The sequence below is a fragment of the Asparagus officinalis genome, chromosome 6 (assembly GCF_001876935.1).
Source record: "Asparagus officinalis chromosome 6, Aspof.V1, whole genome shotgun sequence".
Lineage (NCBI taxonomy): Eukaryota > Viridiplantae > Streptophyta > Magnoliopsida > Asparagales > Asparagaceae > Asparagus > Asparagus officinalis.
Window position 1 is genome coordinate 22,440,455 of NC_033799.1, and position 22,234 is coordinate 22,462,688.

The following is a 22,234-nucleotide window of genomic DNA, read 5'->3' on the forward strand; positions in this document are numbered from 1 at the left end:
GGGCGTCGGCTGTTGCTAATAAGTATTGGCGACGGCCCGCATCCGTCAGCAATGTTTTCTCGTCGCCCTTGGTCATGGGCGACGGTCAACACCCGTAGTCAATGCAAACATTGGCGATGGGGTATTGGCGATGGATTTGATATCCGTCGCCAATACCCCATCGCCAATGCCCTATTTTTTACTAGTGGTAGTTTTCTAAAAATCTGTGGTAGTTTTGTAATTTGGCAAACCCCACCTCCCAAAGTCCATGGTAGTTTTCTGAAATTTGTCCTATAAATTCAAGATATGTAGTCTCAACTGATATAGGAGCACCATATCTACAACAAACAATGATGATCAACTTCTACAATTCCAACATGTTTTCTTTTAAACTGATAAGAGCATCACCTTCTCGCTACAAAGTGAAAATTTTATCTGTTGACCTTTTAAAAGATGAACCAAAATGAACAGAACAATTTCATCTTCTGATCTTTAAATCCAACAGCATCATCTTTGTTTGGCATAGAGGCTAAAAAACCCGCATGGGAAACCACTAATCATGCTCCCAAAAAGCCCAAGTGATTAAGCATTTCATTGTACAAAGCCATCTGAAAGCAAACCTATAGAAGATAATACTCATTTCTTTATGAATAGAAAGTTGGCAACCAATAATTTTCGTGTCAGCTTCCTGCATAGTACTCTTGAAACACTCCATTTCTCTTGGCTCATCAGAATCAAACAAATCAAGAAACGTGGAGAGGAGAATACGCGCAAATTTATTTTTCTAATATTTCACAAGCAAAGAGGACGTTGTACACTTAACGGAACCATTAATATGCAGGTTGCAAGCGAGTCTATGGCAGATCAAACATCTGCGCATGAAATCACCAGCTCAGTGGATTAAAGTGTGACACAAAATCAAAGGAGTTGATTATCATGTATTCATCGTCTCATGAACAGTCAAAAAATAATTTTTTTAAAGAAGTGTAAGAAGTTGAAGCGTTGTATTAAGAACACGGCATAAATTATTAGCAAAACAATTATATAAAACTTATCTAATAGCAGTAATCAGGAAGTGTGGTTGAAATATAAAATCCTATCTGGCAAAATTGTCAGTGATTAAATAGTGCTAAACCCTCTTATTCTTCAGAGACAATCTTAAGATGAGGCCAAATTTGGAAAACATAGTATTCTTTATTCCTTGAGCTGACAAACACTTAATAGGTCTCCTTTTTCTCATTATTGATGGCAATAACATAAGCGCTGCATGATTTACACCGTTCTTGTCTTATTCCGTCTATTAATCAGAAAAGAAATTTCCTTTGCTGTCTTGTGTCAAGAAAACAGAACCCTACCTCGTAATTGGCATCTCTCAACCATTATATCAACTCTCAGCAATCAATCCTTCAAGCCATCCACATCCTCAGGACCTGAGATACTCCCATGGCCCTTTACTTAGCTCTCCTCTTCTTCTTGCTATCAAATCTTACTCATTTTTCAAGCCATGGCAAGCTTCTCCCAGTGGTCAATGATCAAGGAGGCAATCCTGGCCAGACGCAAACCTACATCGTTCATGTAGTAAACACCAAGGAAGCTGAGCTTCTCAGCGATATAGATCTTGAAAGGTGGTACGAATCCTTTCTACCTAACAACACTCTAGACTCGGGAGCACCTCGTTTGGTGTACTCGTATCGACACGCAATCAGCGGTTTTGCTGCGAGGCTAACTCCTACAGAAGTGAAGGCTATGGAAGGTAAGGAAGGCTTTTTATATGCCCACCCTGACAAGCTCTATCACCTTGAAACCACTTATACCCCTGAGTTCTTGGGGTTGAGCAAGCCATTCGGAGGAGCATGGGATGGCACCATGTATGGCGAAGGCATCATAATCGGAATTATTGACTCTGGAATTTTTCCGAACCATCCTTCTTTTAGCGACAATCTAATGCCTCCTCCACCTACTAAATGGAAGGGTAAGTGTTATTACCTCAGTTGCAATAATAAGATCATCGGTGCAAGAGCATTCCGAAACGGAACCAGTCCTTCCCCATTAGACACAGCAGGGCATGGGACCCACGTGGCAGGCACGGCTGCAGGCAATTTCGTGGATGATGCCAACGTTCTTGGGACGGCCAAAGGTAAGGCTGCTGGAATGGCACCTAAAGCTCACCTAGCTATCTACAAAGTGTGCTTCGAGGATGGCTGTTGGGGGGGTGATACACTTAAAGCCATAGATCAGGCTATCACGGATGGAGTCGATATAATCTCCATGTCACTTGGTGGTAGAGATAATGACACATTCTATTTTGATCCAGTCGCAAAAGGGTCACTAGCAGCATTCAAGAAGGGAATCTCCAATTGTGCATCCGCAGGCAATAGTGGCCCTGAAAAAAATACATTGGCCCTTAGTGCCCCGTGGGTTTTGACAGTAGGAGCGAGCTCAACTGACAGAAGAATAAGCGCAATTGTAAAGCTCGAAAATGGAATGGAAGTACAAGGAGAAACTGCCTTTCAACCCCTATCTTACAATTCCTCCGAATATTTACCCATTGTATTTCCTTACAAATATAGTGGGGATGTTGATGCTTTGTTTTGCCTAAAGCAGCAATCAAGTTCAACTACGCACAATATGGATTCAGACCATCTCCAGCAGTCGCTTCTTTCTCCTCTAGGGGTCCAAGCGAGATGAACGGTGACATCCTGAAACCAGATGTCCTTGCACCAGGCGTGAACATTCTAGCAGCATGGCCATCTGGAGTCGGACCTAATCCTAACCCGTTCATCCTTAAAAACTTCAACTATGACAGCGGCACCTCCATGGCCGCTCCTCACGTTTCTGGAATCGTCGCTTTAATCAAGTACAAACACAAGCAGTGGTCGCCAGCAGCGATCCAATCCGCCATCATAACCTCAGCCAAGGAGCTAGATCTTGACGGGAACCCCATCAAGGACGAGTGGAACAATGAGACAGCCGGTATCTACGCCACAGGAGCGGGCCAGGTGAATCCAGCCGGGGCGATGGATCCTGGTCTCATTTACGACCTAACTCACGACGATTACATCTCATACCTCTGTGGCCTAGGGTACAACGACACTGAGGTGTACTGGACAGTTGGCTATTTTGTTCAATGCTCCCGACACAAAAAGACTAGCCCGCCACAACTGAATTACCCCTCCATCGCGGTATCTCTCAGCTCAAACTCAAGGACCCAGACCGTGCAACGAATAGCGACGAACGTAGGGGATGCTAACGAGGTTTACCAGGCACGGGTCCAGGAGCCGCCCGGGGTCAGCATGTACCTTTCTACGTACCAACTTTCGTTTTCTAGAGTCCAGCAGGACAAGGACTTCAATGTCACCCTCGTCATGAGGCGATCACCAGGGAAAGGGCTAGTTTCTAGGGGGAAACTCGAGTGGGTTTCGAACAAACATGTTGTTACAAGCCCTGTCGCTGTCAGATTCGCCTAAATCCGACCAAATTTGGCGTCATTTGTGGATCATATGCACATATCACAGTAGTACTATGCTAAATAATAATAAATGTAATGATAAATTCCCCATATATTAATAGAATCTTTACTTTCCTCTTAGGGGTATTTGTTTCACTAAAAATTTTGGCATTTGGTATGGATTATAAGTTTTGGGATTATAAAGTGAGTTTTTTTATATTTTAGGATTTCATATATGATGTTTGTTTTAAGAAACTTTTTAGAATATTGAATCCCAAAAGTGCAAAAAGTGCCCAATTTTTAGAATTTGTCAAATCCTCTCAATTGGAGAGGATTTTAACAAATCTTATAAATAGGTGTGCTTATCTCTTAATTGGAGAGGATTTAACAAATCCTAAATTTATCTTTTTGTGGAAAGTAACCTCACTAAGATAGCATATTCATCATATTACAAATTTTTGGTATTCGGTAACGCTACAATTCGAGCTTGAAACAAACAAAATATTACAAATTATAGTATTTCAAATCCCAAAATATAAATCAAACAAATAACATTTTAGAAATCCCAACCCATAACAAAACGCCTATGGATTTCAAATTCCATGGTGAAATCCAGATCTTAAAATTATAGGAATTGAAACAAACACCCCCTTAACAATCGCCAGCACGTTCAGGATTTTTTGGAAGAGACCCATTTGAATCGGTCGAATTGGGAACATTTTACAGCTTAAATTAAGGAATTTTAAAAATAAAAAAAAATTGTAAAACGAACCAAGGCAAAAAGGTGTAAAGGAAATTTGTTCTCACCAGAATTGAGAGCTTTCTCAAGCTCTTCTTCTTCTTCTTCTCCGCTGGAGGAAAATCTTGATCGAAATTAATTACAAAATAGTTTGAGTCTAATTGAAGGGGCTCTTTAAAGGGGTTTTTTCGTAGCGACCACTTAGAAAATAGGATAATAATAAGGGAACCATCGTTCATTTCTAATTCATACATAATTCCTCTTTAAAATGAATTTTTACTGCGATCAATAATCTCCGGTCAAAATTTTTACTGAAATTTTAAAATTATTCTTAAAAAATCACATTCAAAGTATTTAGGTCTTGTTAGGATGCAACTCATATATTTTGAAATTGAATATTTTATGTTTTTTTTTTGAATTTTTAGTGAAAATTTATTTAGGAGGTGGTTGATTGCAACAAAACCTATTTTAAAGGTGATTATATATAAATTGAAATTGAAATTGAAAGATGATTTATGTATACTTACTCTGTGTTTAAGGTGGTTTTTAGGGGGGAAACCATTTTTAAAGCCATGGGATTGGAAGAATAGAAAATGGGATTAATTACACTAAGGTACCATGAGGTCTGATTAATTAAATGGGTGATCTTGGAATCTATGTATCTATCAGGGTGATTCTGAGATTACTAATTGTAATTATATGGGCAACCTCGGAACTAGCTTGTCATTTGGGCTTCAAGATCACCCGTGTAATTACAAATAGTAACCTTAGGGTCGTCCGTGCGAACACGCAAATTCCAAAGTCACTCGTGTATTGATATCATTCCTCATGATACCGGAATGTAATTGATCCTAAAAAAAGAAATAAAATCTAAAAAAGTAGTAGATTTTTTGTCACTACTTAAGAAATGGTAATAGAAGAATAACGTAGGAATAATACTGCTTTCTATTCTATCTCCAATTTTCTTTTTTTTGACATTATCTCCAGTAAATGTTGTATTTTATATATATTTTTAAACAAATCTCAGCTTTGATTAGGATTAATAAATAATACATCTGTAACTATTTAGCACAACTAAATATATTTTTTTAAGAAAAAGTAGGGCGACATTCCCTACTCAAAAATATATTAATACAATTTACTTTCCTCTTAGCAACTACTTAAGAAATGCAAATAGACATTCCCTACTCAAAATGTTGTATTATATATATATTTTTTGACATTATCTCCAATAAATGTTGTATTTTATATATATTTTTTAAAACAAATCTCAGCTTTGATTCGGATTAATAAATAATACATCTGTAACTATTTATCACAACTAAATATATTTTTTAAGAAAAAGTAGGGCGACATTCCCTACTCAAAAATATATTAATACAATGAACTAATCGCGATTAGTATTGTATGGATTAACCAATAATTCAATAGACTCAATTATGTTGTAACCACAAATTCGATGGACTCAATTTTACTGTAAACTTCTTGAATTTAACTGATTTTAGAGATTTCTTCTTATGAAAAGTTAATAAATACAATAGATTGAGAAATCAATTATTACAGTGATGAAAAAAGAAAATAACAAATTTCAAGGAAAAATTATGTTTAGACCCCAAAATTAAAATGCTCATGTGATCAAGTTTTTGCACTTTTGCTAATGTATTTTAGCCCCAAAAATAATTTTTCATGTGGTAGTTCTTCTCAATCCTTTTTTCCATCCCTAAAATAACAATCATGTTCTGTTACTGTTAGGATTCCAAGAGGATGTAGTGGGATTAGTGGGAAAATTGTCATATAGTTGATTTCTTTTGATTTGTAATTTGCTGGTTGCGGATAATTGTGTACAACATCTCAATTTCGACGCTACGGTTTATTTTCCTAATCTATCTTGTTTTCATGATTACGATTATAATTTTATACATTGTTATCATGTTTTCTATTCCAATTATGTGTGAGTAATTGTTTTTTTCTAGGATCGAATTAGGTTTGACTACGATTGTGAATCGATGAATTGATTCTGTTGTTATCGTTAATCGTTCAATTTGCATTATTCAATTACTAGTATCAAATTGCCTAGGGTTAATTCAATATGCCCACTGATTTGACTCATTTAGGATGTTAATTTGTACTGAAAGGTTAAATTGATGCCGGAAAATAGTAATTGAACGAGAATTGATTGATCATGAAAGTAGGTTAATGATTCTCGGGAACGTAAGGGACTAACGTGAACTTAATAAGTTTAATTTGGTTTTGCACCATGAGAATAGGTTGCTAGGCTGAATTAGGTATGACTTTTAGTTGTCAAATGAGGTTAATAGTTATCATGGTTAGTCATTCCTAATGAATTGAGTGGTTCGATAACGATTGATTAATTTGTTAGTTCAAACAGGAGTTGAAACCGAAGTTTGATCCTAGGTTCTTTTAATTGAGTGAATCCGCTGTTGATACTAGCTAGCGTGTTCATTATTTTTCTATCGTTAAAACCAAACTTCTTATTACGATTGGTTTAGATAGTCATAAAACAATGAAAAATCAGTAATGAACAACGAAGTCCCTGAGGATACGACCTTATATCACTATAACGATATACATGCACTTGCGGATTTGGGTGATCAAGTTTTTGGCACCGTTGTCGGGGACTTCGACATTGTTAATATTAACTTATTTCATTGTTTGACTAGACTAGACTTTTTCTTTCATTTCTATTTCATTTTTATGTTTGACTTATTCCTTTTCTTTCTTGTGTAGGCACCCTTGCATGCCTGCCTTGCATGCCCTGATCCCTACGACTTGTAGAACCGATCGAGTATGATCCCGAGATCAAAAGAACCTTGCGTGATATTAGAAAGTGGGTACGAGAAACTAAGGATAGTTTGAAAAACAAAAACACCATGGCAGACCACGAAGACCAAGGCAATCAAGACCGATCCTTGAAGGAGTTTGTAGCACCAACTACCAATGGGTCCCAGTCTAGCATCGTAAAGCCAATGTTGATGCCAACAACTTCGAACTTAAACCTTCACTCCTCTCCATGGTTCAGCAAAACCAGTTTGGGGGTACTCCAACCGAAGATCCAAACCTCCATATATCAATCTTTCTGGAGTATTAAGACACCCTAAAGATGAATGGAGTATCGGACGACACAATCAGGCTAAGGTTGTTTCCCTTCTCACTAAGGGACAAGGCAAGGGCTTGGCTGCAATCTCTTCCATCGGGCTCCATCACTATATGGGACCAACTTTTACAGGCGTTCCTCGCTAAATACTTCCCTCCGAGCAAAACAATCCAGTTGAGGAATCAGATAAGGACCTTCACTCAGAAAGAAGGAGAGTCATTGTATGATGCTTAGGAGAGGTACAAGGACCCTCTAAGGATGTGTCCACATCATGGGTTGGAGGATTGGCTCATAGTCATACTTTCTATAACGATCTTATATACAACACTAGGATGACCATGGATGATGCAGCTAGTGGGGCATTGATGAACAAAAGTGTACAAAACGCAAGACAACTCGTAGAGGATATAGCACAAAATTATTTTCAATGGTTGGGCGATCACTCTTTACCCAAAAAGAACGGGAGGTACAATGTAGATGCATTAGACCATACTGCTTCTAAGGTAGATGCTCTATTTCAGAAATTTGATAAGATGGGCATGAATTCAGTAGCATCTAGCTCTACTAACTATGAAATATGTGGTATTATTGGACATTCTGCTGTGAAATGTCAGATTGGAAACCCCCCCTTCCCCCGATGCACCATTATCTGAGCATGTTAATTATGTGAATAATTTTAATCAGAAAGGGGATCCATTTTCTAATATGTACAACCCATGGTAGAGAAATCATCCTAATTTATCCTATAAAAATCTACCCCGAAACCCGGTGCCACAATCTAATTTTCGACCTTCAGGTTTTCAGGCTCCTAGACTCCCTTACCCTAGTCCCCATAAATCCAACTTGGAGACCTTGATGGAGAATTTTGTGACATCCCAGAATAACAGAATGAAGAGTCCAGAAATCAGAATATGATCATGAGTGATGCCATTAAGAACCTAGCCTCTAAGGTTGATTCTTTAGCCACCCACAACAAAGTGGTAGAGAATCAAATCACTCAAGTGGCTTAGCAATCTAGCTCTTCTTCTAGATCTTCGGGGATGTTTCCTAGACAACCTGAAACCAACCCCAAGGGGTCTGTCAATGCCATCACACTTAGGAGCGGAAAAGAGTTAGAGGGACCAGTGATGAGGGGTGATCATAAGGATGTGATTGATGAGAGTCAGAAGTTAGTGACAAGTGAGAAAGAGCATGTTAGTGAGAAAGGAGAAGGTCGAGAGATATGTTGCACCTACACCTTACAAGCCTCCACTACCCTTTCCTCAAAGGCAGGTTAAGGCTAGGTTGGAAAATAGTTTGGGAAATTCGTAGAAATCTTAAAAAAACTGCATATTAACATCTCATTCGTTGAGGTCATCTCCCAAATGTCCTCGTATACAAAATTCTTAAAGGATATTCTATCAAATAAGAGATGATTAGAGGAGTATGAGACCGCAGCCTTGACCCAGGAGTGTAGTGACATCATTCAAAATAAGTTACCACCTAAGCTTAAAGATCCTGGCTTCTTTTCTATTCCTTGCCCAATTGGTGATGTGTCAATTAATCATGCTCTATGTGATCTTGGTACTAGTATCAGTTTTATGCCATTGTCTATATGCAACAAGTTGCAAATGGGAGACTTGAAGCCCACTACTATCTCCCTCCAATTAGCTAATCAATCGGTTAAACGTCCGGTAAGTATATTAGAGGATGTACCTATCCAGGTTGGTAAATTCTATATTCCGATCAATTTTGTTATCATTGAAATTGAGGATTCTCAAATCCCCATTATATTAGGAAGACCTTTCCTTGCTACCGCTGGTGCGATAATTGATTTGAAGAATGAAAGTACCCTAATGCAACTAGGAAAGAACCCTAGAGGGGGGTGAATAGGGTTTATGCTAATCTAATCTGATTTATGCTAATTTAAATCTTATTAATAATATATCCTAGCAAGAATGATATTCAACAAGATATGAGCAAGGATATGTATAAACTAACACAAGGGTAAAGTAAACAATAAACTAAACAAGAGTGATAGTGCGTAAATAAACAATGCAAACACACAATATGATCACGGAGTTCGGACCTTCCGTCCTACATCTTCGCTACCCACTCCCGGGGATAAATCCACTATCACACCGGGTTTTCAACACTCACCCGAAAAAATTTACACCTCACACTCTGTTTTCTAGCTCACTGAAAACTTTACAACACTCATAATATAAACACACTAACTACCACCTCAAGTGTTGGTCTCTAACCCGTGTCTCTCTCAAGTGTTAGGCATTACAACATCTCTTTAGACATTACCATCTACCCCACTCCTCTTAGGATGACTCCGTCTCTCACCACATACTCCTCTTGGTGTACTAGTATAATACAAAGTGAATCCTCACAATTAGGCTCAATACAACAATCGGTTTTCTAGTTCACCAAAAACTTTACAACTCACACTTGCAATTACACTTCACACCCTCTAAGTGTTGACCTAGCCCGTGTCACCTTCCTCAAGTGTTCTGAATTTCCACCTCTCACTAGGCTTTACTACCGACCTCACTCCTCTTGGAACCGATCCCGTCTCTCACTAACCACTTCTCTTGGTGTCCAAGTGTAATACAATATGCAACTCACAATGAAGCTCAAATACAACAAAATATTTTCTAATATGGATGAGAACTCAATATAAGCTCACTCTCAATGTCACAAACCCACAACCCCAAATTATACTATGAATGCAAATACAATAAGCTTAATAGGTTATGTGTGAACAAAGAGTATCAATAAAACAATTAAACTCAATATTGAAATCTAGCTTATGGAAATTAGAATCAAAACAATAAATAGCTAGAATTAAGTTTAAGGAAACTTCTATATAGATAACAAGAGAGAGGGAGGAGAGTGATTGCTCAAACACAAATAGATGATCTCCACTTGCTCTTGTAAAATTATCTTCACAAACAAAACTCTTAAAACACACTTAAACCCTTAAACAAAACTTGTAAACTCTTTTTAAAATTTTTCTCTTGTGTAATTAGAACTGAGGATATGTGGGGGTATTTATAGGAACCCCAAAGCCAAGAGAAAACAAGGCAAAAAGACCAAAAAATCAAAACTAGAAAAGGTTAAAAACACTAGCCGTTACAGCATCAGTCGACTGACATCTTTCATCAGTCGACTGATGAGCTGATCGTTAGAGGTATTTTCCAGCTCATCAGTCGATTGACGATATTTATCAGTCAACTGATGGATCATCAGTCGACTGGTCAGTCGACCAAAACAAAACAGAAACTTTTTATTATTCCAGACGATTTCTTCAGTCGACACATCAGTCGACTGATGTCATCAGTCGACTGACCAGTCAACTGATAACAGGTTATTAGCCTGTTTTGAAACAAAAATCTGATTTTCAAACTAGCTTTAAAAATAGGAAACAAATTCAGAAAATTATGAAACTTTGGGAAATGATTGTAAACATGATAATACACATGTTACAAAAACATGAAACTAAACATACATGTTTTGACATTTTGACTTAAGAAATGTTTTGAAACTTTATAAACTGATTTAATAGACTTTAAGAAAGATGTAAACTATTGTTATGAAGTCTATAAACAATGAATATAGTAATTCATTAAAATACAAAGTTTTGCACAATATGTGTATTTGACACAATGAAAAATATGAAAGCTCTATCTTGGTACACTTGCGGATGAAGCTTGAACTTGGATCTTCAACTTGAATTGCATGGCTTCACTCTACAATTCCGCCAACCTCCATTGGATATGATCGTGAATGCTTGATTCCATCAATCCTTCAACATATTGTTTGTCTAGAATAAATACAAAACACAAAAACTAGATAAACAACATTAGATGGAAATTGTTTGTAAATCATCATCAAAACAAAAGGACTCAACAAAGAATGGAAAGCTTTCTCTCAATATAGGGGATGAAAATGTGAATTTTAACTTGTTTTATGCTATGAAATTTCCACTATGTAGGTTGTCTAAAAATTATTGTAGATAGCTTATCCCCATCAAACACCAATGATGGAACTTATAATTTAACGGCTTCCAGAAGGTTTTAATTTGAAGACTTTCACATAAATCGATGAAGGTTATAATCTGACTGTTAGACCCTAGAAGGGGGGGCGTGATTAGGTTCTTATGCTAAACTAATCTGATTATATGCCAATAAAAATTAATTAATGAGTTATCCTAGCAAGTATGAAATACAACAAGTTATATGAGCTAGGATAGGCAATATGAACAACAAGATATATCCTAACAAAGAGATATAGGTAATGTATGTGCAAGGCTATAAAACTAACACAAGGTGATATAAACAAATGAAATAGTGGATGAAATAAACAATGAGAGAAAGGCTATAAAGATGAACAAATATAAGAGTTAAGCCAAACTCAAACAAGCAATATGATCACGGAGTTCGGACCTTCCGTCCTACGTCTCCGCTCCCCACTCCGGGGGAGAAATCCACTATCACAACCGGGTTTTCTACGTTCACCCGAACAACGTTTACGCCTCACACTCGGTTTTCTAGCTAACCGAAAACTTTACAATCGACACTCTTGCAATCACACTCTACACCCTCACAAGTGTTGGACCTAGCTGTGTCTCCCTCAAGTGCTCGGTTACAACCTCTCCCTAGGCTCGTCAACCGACGCCACTCCTCTTGGGATGATCCCCGACTCTTACCACACACTCCTCTCGGTGTACAAGTATATTACAAAGTGAATCTCATAATTAGGCTCAATACAATAATTGATTGTTCTCAACTATGGATGAGAACACAATGAAAGCTCACACTCAATGTTACAAACTCTCACAACCCTAATATACTATCTATGCAAATACAATAAGCACAAGTGGGTGTGTGTAACAATGAGATAAAATCAAATCTAAACTCAATATAAAACTAGCTTTAATAGAAATGATAATTAACAAATAATTATAAATAAAAGCTAGAGTTGAGTTTAGGAAAACTTCTCTAGATCAAGATGGAGAGATGGAGATTTGAGGCCCAAACAAGAAGATAATCTCCTCCACTTGTGAAAGCTAAAACTGCTTTAAACCAAACCCTTAAACAAGCTTAAACTCTTTTTAAAACCCTTGTTTAAAAACTTCTTTTTCTATATTGAAAGAGAACAGCAATAGGGTATTTATACCCATTCAAAATCTCAGCCAAAACCCCTAAGTAAAAGTCCAAAAAGTCCCATAAAAAATTAGCTCAGAAAATAGCCGTTAGGGAACCAACGGTCACATTAGCGGTCGACCGGAAATTCTCGCGGTCGACCGCGATCCAGGTTCCAAACGGAGAAAACGCACAGAGACTTATTCGGTCGACCGGTGCGGTCGACCAAAGGAAATTTTGAGCTCTCGATCGACCGTACCGGTCGACCGACAAACTCTCTGCTGCCCACTATCGACTAAACATATGAGCGGTCGACCGGTGCGGTCGACCGAAATCTGATACTATAGAAAAAAAACTGGTTTTAAAGGCTGATTTTTGCGACTTTGGAAAATTGTTAAAAATAACAAATGAAGTCCAAAAATAATAAAACTTTGGGAAATGTATATAAACATGTAAATGAACATGTTACAAAAAGAATTTTCCAAATTACATTTCCCATTTGTGAAAAATCATTATTTTACAAAAATAGTCCAAAACACGAAAAAGTAAACATGTGAATTTTGACATTTAGGCTAAACCATGTTTTGAAACTTTGCACAATGATTATATAGACTTAATAAAATATGTATATAATTATTGTTAAGTCCAAAAACTAAGAATACAGAATTTTCACAAAATTACATATTCTATGCAATGATTTCAAAAACACAATAGTAAATATGAAATATATGATTTCATATTTATAAACATGAAAACTCAAAAACTATGTATGTATATATATAACTATATATATGCATAGAAACCAAAACTTATGTATATCTATATAACTATATAGATATACGGAGAAACCAATAACTGTGTATGTATATGATATTGAGCTTAGAGTATCTAGCACACATAATATAAAATCTAAACTAGATTACCCAAGCCGATCTTGATCTTCAATAAGCTTTACTTGGTACACTTGCGGATGAAGCTTGAACTTGATCTTTAACTTGAATTGTATGGCTTCACCGATATTCCGTCAACCTCCTTTGGATATCATCGTTGAAGCTCTATTCCATCTATCCTCCAACTCGTTGTTTGCCTAGAATAAATACGAAAACACAAACACTAGACAAACAACATTAGTTGTAAATTGTTTGTTAAACATCATCAAAACAAGAAGGCCAACACTGACGACCTTCGTAATAACTGATGAAAGCTCTAATCAACAGCCTTCATAATCAACATCGGGAGTTACAATCTGACAACTCTCATATTTTCAAAAGAGCCAAGACAAAGATTACAAGATGACGGTCTTTGCAACGTTCGAGCAAAAGAGACTACAAATTGACGGTCTCTTCAAATCAAAACACAGAGCTCACCTCTGCATCCCAGATTCAAAATGCAGAGCTCGGCGTTCCAAATTCCTAGAAGCAAAACACAGAGGCCCTCCCTACGTTATAACATCAAAACACAGGGGTCGGACCTGCATTACAACATTAAAACGCAGAGGTCGGATCTGCGTTGCAACATCAAAATGCAGAGGCCCTCCCTACGTTGCAACACCAAAACGCAGAGGCCCTCCTTACATTGCAACATCAAAACACAAAGGCCCTCCCTGTGTTACAACATCAAAACATAGAGGCCCTCCCTGCGTTGCAACATCAAAATGCAAAGGCCCTCCCTACGTTGCAACGTCAAAACGCTGTTAGCCTTCTTGTTTTGATGATGTTTAACAAATAATTTACCACTAATGTTGTTTGTCTAGTGTTTGTGCATTTTTATTTATTGTAGACAAACAACGTGTTGGAGGATGGATGGAATAGAGCTTCAACGATCATATCCAATGGAGGTTGGCAGAATTGTGGAGTGAAGCAACGTACAATTCAAGTTAAAGATCAAGTTCAAGCTTCATCCGCATAGTGTACCAAGTCAAGCTTATTGAAGATCAAGATCGGCTTGGGGAATCTAGTTTAGGTTTTATATTATGTGTGTTAAGTACCTTAAGCTCAATATCATATACACACACGTATTTGGTTTCTATGTATATATACATGCATGGTTTTGGGTTTTCAGGTTTATAAATATGAAATTACATATTTCATATTTATTATTGTGATTTGGTTTAACTACTTAGATATGAAACAAATATATTTTCATATACATACTCATATGTTTCATTTTCTATTGTATTTGTAAAAATATTGTATTCTTAGTTTTTGGATTTAACAATAATCATATACATATTTCTTTAAGTCTACATAATCATTGTGCAAAGTTTCAAAACACGGTTTTAGCCAAAATGTCAAAATTCACATGTTTACATTTTCATGTTTTGGCCTATTTTGTAAAATGATGATATTTTTCATTTGGGTAGTCCTTTTTGGAAACCAGTCATTGTAGCATGTTTATTATCATGTCTATAATCATTCTCCAAAGTTTTATATTTTTCTGAATTTATTTAATATTTTTAAACAGGGTTTTTAAATCAGAAAACTGTTTCCAAACTTTATTTTTCATATGTCAGTTCACGGCCACGGTCGACCGCGCCTGAGTCTTTTGCAAAGTGAACAGCAGAAACTTTCGCGGTCGACCACCATGGTCAACCGTCAAAGCTAAAATTCTCGCGGTCGACCGTCGCGGTCGACTGTCGAACTCTCTGGAGCCCAGTTTTTGAGCTTTTGTCGACCGCCGCGGTCGACCGCCGTTTAGCCCAATGACTATATTGTACAGAATCTCATTTCCAATTCTGTGGGGTTTTTTGTCTTTTGTTTGGGGTTTTGGTTGAGGTTTTTGGGAGGCTATTAATACCCCTTTGATCTCAGTTCTCAACAAGCATTTAAGAAGTGTTTTAAACAAGTTTTAAACAAGGGTTTAAGTGTGTTTTAGTGTCTGTTTTGTTTGTGAAGAAGTTTTCACAAGTGGAGGAGATCATCTGCTTGTTTTGGGCTTCAATCTTCATCTCTCCATTTTGTTATTCAGAGAAGAATCTCTAAACTCATATCTAGCTATTTATACGTTTGATTTATATTTCCATAAGCTAGTATTTGTATTGAGTTTAGTTTGATTTTGATTTACTCATTGTTTATACACACACCCACTTGAGCTTATTGTATTTTCATACAGAGTATATTTGGGTTGGTGAGAGTTGTAACAATTGAGTGTGAGCTTTTATTGTGTTCTCATCCATATTAGAGAACAATCATTCTTTGTATTGTGCTTAATCGTGAGATCACTTTGTAATACACTTGTACACCGAGAGGAGTGTGTGGTGAGAGTCGGGGATCGTCCCAAAAGGAGTGGCGTCGGTTGAAGAACCTAGGAAGAGGTTGTAACCGAGCACTTGAGGGAGACACGGCTAGGTCCAACACTTGTGAGGGTGTAGAGTGTGTTTGCAAGAGTGTCGATTGTAAAGTTTTCGGTTAGCTAGAAAACCGAGTGTGAGGTGTGTAGAAGTTTCGGCTTCCAAACCTGTTGTGATAGTGGATTTCTCCCCGGGAGTGGAGAGCGGAGACGTAGGACGGAAGGTCCGAACTCCGTGATCATATCGTGTGTTTGAGTTTGCTTTGGCGCACTTAATCTTATGTTTATATTTCTTGTCGCCATTGTCCATAGCTCATTATTTATATCATCCACTATCTAGTTCATATTGTTTCCCCTTGTGTTAGTTTACATATCCTTGCATATATATTTTTATCATATAGGATATATCTTATTGTTCATTTTGCATATCCTAGTTTATATATATTGTTGCATTTCATACTTGCTAGGATAACTTATTAATTAATATTAATTGACATAAAATCGGATTAGATTAGCATAAGACCCTAATCACCCCTCTCTAGGGTCTAACAAATGCAACGTGACCTGTGCATTCTCAGCCACCAAAATAGGCCCAACTCTGCATTTTAAGTCTAAAACGCAGAGTTCGAGCCCAGAACGCCATTTTCGATGTTTGACTCATTCAAGCTCGAGCTGAATGGTTCCAGAAACCATTTTTCTCTATAATCGAAGGGATTTCTGTCCCACTTAGGAGCAGATTAAGGGGGCAGTTACACCCCTTAATCCTCCTATAAATATAGGTAAACTCAACTGAGGATCGCTGGACATTTTAGAGATCTAGAGATCGGCTTCTTCAGATCTTCTTGGGAGCTTTGGAGATCAGCAACTTGGAGGAACTATTGAATCATCTTGAAAGGTTTTTATTGAAGCCTTTAAGATTACTCGGCTTGGCTTGTGAACTCTTTCTAAGAGTTCTTCTCAACTTAATCAGAGTTCAAAACTTGCTTTGTAAGTTCTTCTAAACTCGTTCAGAGTTCTTTAACTCGATCAGAGTTCAAAAGTTGCTCTGCAAGTTCTTCTCAAACTCGCTCTGAGTTATTAACTCGTCAAGAGTTAATTTCTAACTTGCCACGCAAGTTATCCTCGATATTAATCAGGAGGAATCAACCACGTTCTAGTGAAACAAGACGTTCGGATCGTCAACGGAGAGCAAACTCGATGCGAGCATTCGAGGGAGGCACTCCATCGTCACTGTGCAGAACCCATAATTAAACAAAGGGAAGGATCTCTATCGATCTTCTTCTCTTTTGTAATCAGGAATTCAAATTATAACCGAGATTGAGAAAGTTATAAACGTTCTTTTTCTAAGCAGTTAGAGGGAATAAATCAAATTCAATTCTTTCAATTTTCTTCTTATTATAAATTTTCCAACAAACAAAAGAAAGTGACTCTGCTGGGGACTAGCTTTTTCACCGATGAAGAAATGGTGGCGCAATCTAAAATCAAGCTCGCTGGAACAATAATTAAAACTCTGATCATCGAGTTCGACCAAGCCAAGTATTAGGAAGCCCTCTCCTCTGGATCCCTTAATCCCAAGGCTATGCGTAAGATCCGCAAAGTCTCTACGGAGACTAAAGCTCCAGTTGTGGCCGACTCATCAAAGAACTGTCTCCCCTAGGGGTTGCACTGTTCATACAGTCCCCTCTCTGAAGGGGAAGACTTAGGTTTGACCAAACTCGTCCACCAAGTTTAAGGTTATGCACCCGCGCCAAAGCGACCGATGTCGGGTCACAAAAGGCCTATCACGGCGACCAACTTCGTCAACGCCGACGACATCACTACAAAAGCCTTAAAAAAGGCCAAGAAGAATGCCACTTGACGAAGGAAAAGATCCCGATAACGGGCACAACTCCGAGAGAGGCGATCCTCCATTCAACGCGAGCTATGCATTTGTGAGCCTCAACACGAACTCTACATTTCTGCTTCAGAACGTATAAATCGCATTGACAAGCCCAAGTATGAGCAACGCATAATCAGCTTAAAACGTAGCCCTCAAGGGCACGTTTTGGAAACAAAACGCATTCCTTCGGGATGTGTTTTAACACCTAAATGTAAGTCTCATGAACGCATTTCAATTTCAAAACGTAACTCTCAGGAGTGCATTCCACAAACTGAATGCAACCCTCAGGAATGCGATTCAGAACCAAAACACAGACTTCGATCTAGCGTTAATCAAGCTAAACACGACCCTCATGTTCCTTCTTTGGAACGCGATACAATTCATCGTGTTCAAAAAGATCAACGTGGATTCAAGATCCATGTTAAACAAGAACCAGTCCCACGTATTAATGGGCAGGGGGTTCTGTCTCCATCCTCATGCTTTGTGAGAGATTCTTCCCAAATCACCGACTTATGGGAATTGCTGTCGAGAGGAAGACCTGCGCAACATACAACTCATTCATGTCAATGTGAGCAGCTTATTTCTGCAGTCCTCTCAAAATACCACTGCTACGCTTCTGTGCTTAGGTGATCACTGTTCGACCGATTAACGAGCGTTGCTCGATCAAGCAAGCGATAATGTCATTACAAGAAGAAGTCTTCAGAGACCGAGTATCCTGGAGTCACTATCAATATGATCGTTAGAGGAAAGTCGTCAGTCCCTAGTTCTGATAAGTCAGAGATAGATCGTTCTCCAAGATCGTTCTCCAAGCATCGGAGAAATCACTAACGAGTTTGAAGGAATCTACCAACGCACTCGGACCTGAATAGGAGCCATTCCCTTGGTCAACTATCAGAGGTTATCCAGAGGAACCAATTTCGATAATGAACACTCAGCCATTGCGGAGTCCCAATCATCAAGCTCTTTCGTTGGATATGAGAGCTTCGCCCACATGGCAGAAAATTTTGAATATCTCTCAAAGAGGGTTGTTGAGAAGGAGGCCATGCTCCGAGCGTAACAGGAAATCATTAATCAACTTTGGGATATGATGGCTCAGATTATTGCTAATAGAGCCAATTTCTAGAAAGTTGAGTCACAACCTCGAGACCTTTGATCAAGAAGCTCATCACATAGTCTCTTCATCTGAAGAAGAGAAAGAAGCCGAGAATGAGCAGAATCCTCAATCGGCTAAAATGAAAGAATTGGAGGCCTGCCTCAATGCTATTGCTAACAGAAGCGAGCTCCAAGATGAGAGAGTTGTCAGGCCCTATCCTGTCGAATGGGATGCAACCCCTTATCCTCCAAAATTTGAGGTCCCGATGCTACAAACTTTTGACGGCACGGGATCACTTAACTAATATATCTATTATTTCAAGTCATAGACTGGGAATGTAATATCAACTGATTCCATACTGGCTTGATTGTTCATTGGCACCCTCAAGAGAGTTGCGTTTGAATGGTTCATGAAACTGCCTACGGGGTGTATCCAAAAGTGGGCGGATCTAGAGAGACTCTTCCTGTCAAGATTCTTTAAAGAAGATACAGAAGTCTCCATCCATACCCTTCTCACCACTAAGCACAAGAAGAGGGAGTCCATCAAAGCCTTCGTCAAGAGGCTCCGAAGCATGTCTCTTCGATGTTCGTCATGTATGACACAGTCTACCTTAGTGGAGACCTGTCGACACAACTTGCAGACCGACCATCTAGCACAAATGAGGGTTGCAGAATGCCATTCCTGGAGAGAACTAATCTCTTAAGGTGAACAGCTCAAGAGATTATTTCTAGGATCAAAGATGAAGAACAAAGTAGGCAGGATCAACCTGAGCAATCGGACCAAGCCCAATCTTCTCAGTCAGAAGGGGAAGATACTACGGCCACTGAAGCCCATCCTCTTCAATAGGATGGCGGGTCCAATAACTATCACGTTAACAGTTACCTCTGATAGTTAAACTTGTTAGATAGTGGCCCACCAGGCGATGTGTCGTGTCTATCCTTTTTCCCCCTGCACTTGTTCAAGAATGGGGGTTGGTTTATTTGCAATTCATTGGATTGTGAGTAATAACTTTTCTAAGTTTTCATGTTTAATAGAATACCTCTGTCAACCACGAAATCCGTCAAAACTATCAAGTTAACAATACACATTTGATAGTCTATTTCCCCTAAAATCCCCCACCAATCCTCTTCAAGTAGGATGGCGGGTCTATCAAAACTATCACGTTAATGATCACCTCTGATAGTACATTTTCTCTAAATTCCCCCACCAATCCTCTTCAGTAGGATGGCGGGTCTACCAAAACTATCACGTTAACAGTTACCTTTGATAGTCAAACTTGTCAGATAGTAGCCTACCATGTGATGGGCCTCTATTCCGACTTGATGGATAGTGGCCCGCAAGGCGATATGCTATGTCTACCCTTCTTTTTCTTCCCCTGCTAAGTTTTAATCAAGACTGTGGGTTGGTTACTTAGAATCCACTGGATTAAGAGTAACGAATCTTTTACATCGTCGAGTTAATATTATACTTCTGACAATCATCACTCCCATGTAGTATGAATTCAGTTTGCATCACTCCCAATTTGTCACGTTAACAATACACCTCTGACAATTAACTTATCAATCCTCTTTAATAGGATGGTAGGTCCTTAAAATTGCTCAAATCGCAATCTTCCCCAGCAAGACGCTAATTCTTCAAAATCTTGTTCAAATCACAAGTACAATTTCCTATCACATTAACATCATACCTCTGACAATCCATTTATCAATCCTCATCAATAGGATGATAAGTCCACAAAGTTGCTTCAATCTTAACACATTCCTATCATGTTTAATATTATACCTCTGACAAAATCAACTTATCGACTCTCTCCCATAGAGGATAGGTCCACAAACCCGTCAAGTTAATATTACACCTCTGACAACCAAATCAACTTATCAATCCTCTTCAATAGGATGATAAGTCCTCAAAGTTGCTCCAATTATAATAAAATTCTGTCATGTTAATATCACACCTCTGACAATCAACTTATCGACTCTCTCCAATAGAGCGATAGGTCCACAAACTCATCAAGTTAACATCACACCTCTGATGACACAATCAACTTATCGACTCTCTTCAATAGAACGATAAGTCTACAAACCCGTCAAGTTAACATAACACCTCTGACAACCAAACAACTTATCAATCCTCTTCAATAGGATGATAAGTCCTCAAAGTTGCTCCAATCGTAATAAAATTCTATCACGTTAATATCACACCTCTGACAATCAACTTATCGACTCTTTTCAATAGAGCAATAGGTCCACTAACCCATCATGTTAACATCACACATCTGACGACTAAATCAACTTATCGACTCTCTTCAATAGAGCGATAAGCCTAATAAATACTATTAGGTTAACATCACACCTCTAATAGTCAAACCCCCAATGAACTTGTTAATCTTTTTTCAACAAGAATAGAAAGTTTTCATTATAAAATCCCCAGTGGATTAAAGATTTTTCTAAAATTATCCTAGTGATAATAAAGAAAATTTCTAAATTTTACTCTATGTGAAAATTCATTCCAAGTTAATACTACACCTCTGGCACTTTTAACTTTCTTTCAGTGTTTTAAGTAAAAATATAACACAGGAAGAAACAATGACAAAGTCTACGTATTCACTATCGTAGCCAGTGATTATCAATAAATTAATAATATCTGAATCCATACCTCGCATGTATGAGGAGTTTTATCCTGTACCCTAAGTAGGGATAAGTCAACGCCTAATACGCGTTGCTGGGTAGTCTTTGACCGTGAAAAGGACAAAAGCCCATGTATTCAATATCATGGCAGGTCATTATTAATAACACTAAAATACATACCTTACATGTATAGAGGACTTTATCTCGATCCCTAAATAAAGATAAGTCTGCATCTAATACATGCTGCCGGGTAGTCTATTCCCATAATAATGGCAAAGCCTATGTATTTAATATCGTAGCAGGTTATTATTAATAACACCAGAATCCATGCCTTACACACATGGGGGACTTTATCTTAATCCTTAATTAGAGATAAGTCTACGCCTAACACGCGTTGCCGGTTAGTCTTTTTCCGTAAAAATGACAAAGTCTATGTATTCAAAACCATAGCATCAAGTCTAAGATGGTTCATTCTCTTAGCACAACGTTACATGTAAAACGGATTCAAATAATTCACATGCTAGCCTGCCTCAAACGGTAGTTGGTAAAGGTTTATCAAATCCGTTTATGACTGAGGGTTTGTCAAAAATCCTATGCATGTTTACAGGCCCATCAGCTTAATAAATGTGAGCCGAGACTTAAATCAGATGAGCTAAAGACAAGTCTTAAAGACTTAGTTAAAAAATGCATGAAAGCTACCTCCGCATCTCAAGTCAAAACGCTGAGGTCAGACCCACATTGCAAAAACCACAATGCCGAGGCACACCCGGGTTCCAAATTTAAAACACAAGGGTGAGACCCGCGTCTTAAGTTCAAAATGCAGGGGTCCACCCCCGTATTCCAGAAGCAGGATTATGATGCATATCCTCACATAGGTCATGCATGGCAAATCTCTTCAACCAAGATGCTTGCGAAGCGGGTGTAGAGAATAACT

General features: G+C 38.2%; 1 protein-coding gene across 1 annotated transcript; it reads left to right on the top strand.

The window, feature by feature from the left end:
- LOC109846445 (subtilisin-like protease SBT1.2) lies at positions 1,416-3,566 on the top strand. Its single transcript, XM_020415680.1, is given in 2 exon segments — positions 1,416-2,573; positions 2,576-3,566. Coding segments are annotated over 2 exon segments (2,022 nt in total). The 5' UTR covers positions 1,416-1,422; the 3' UTR covers positions 3,447-3,566.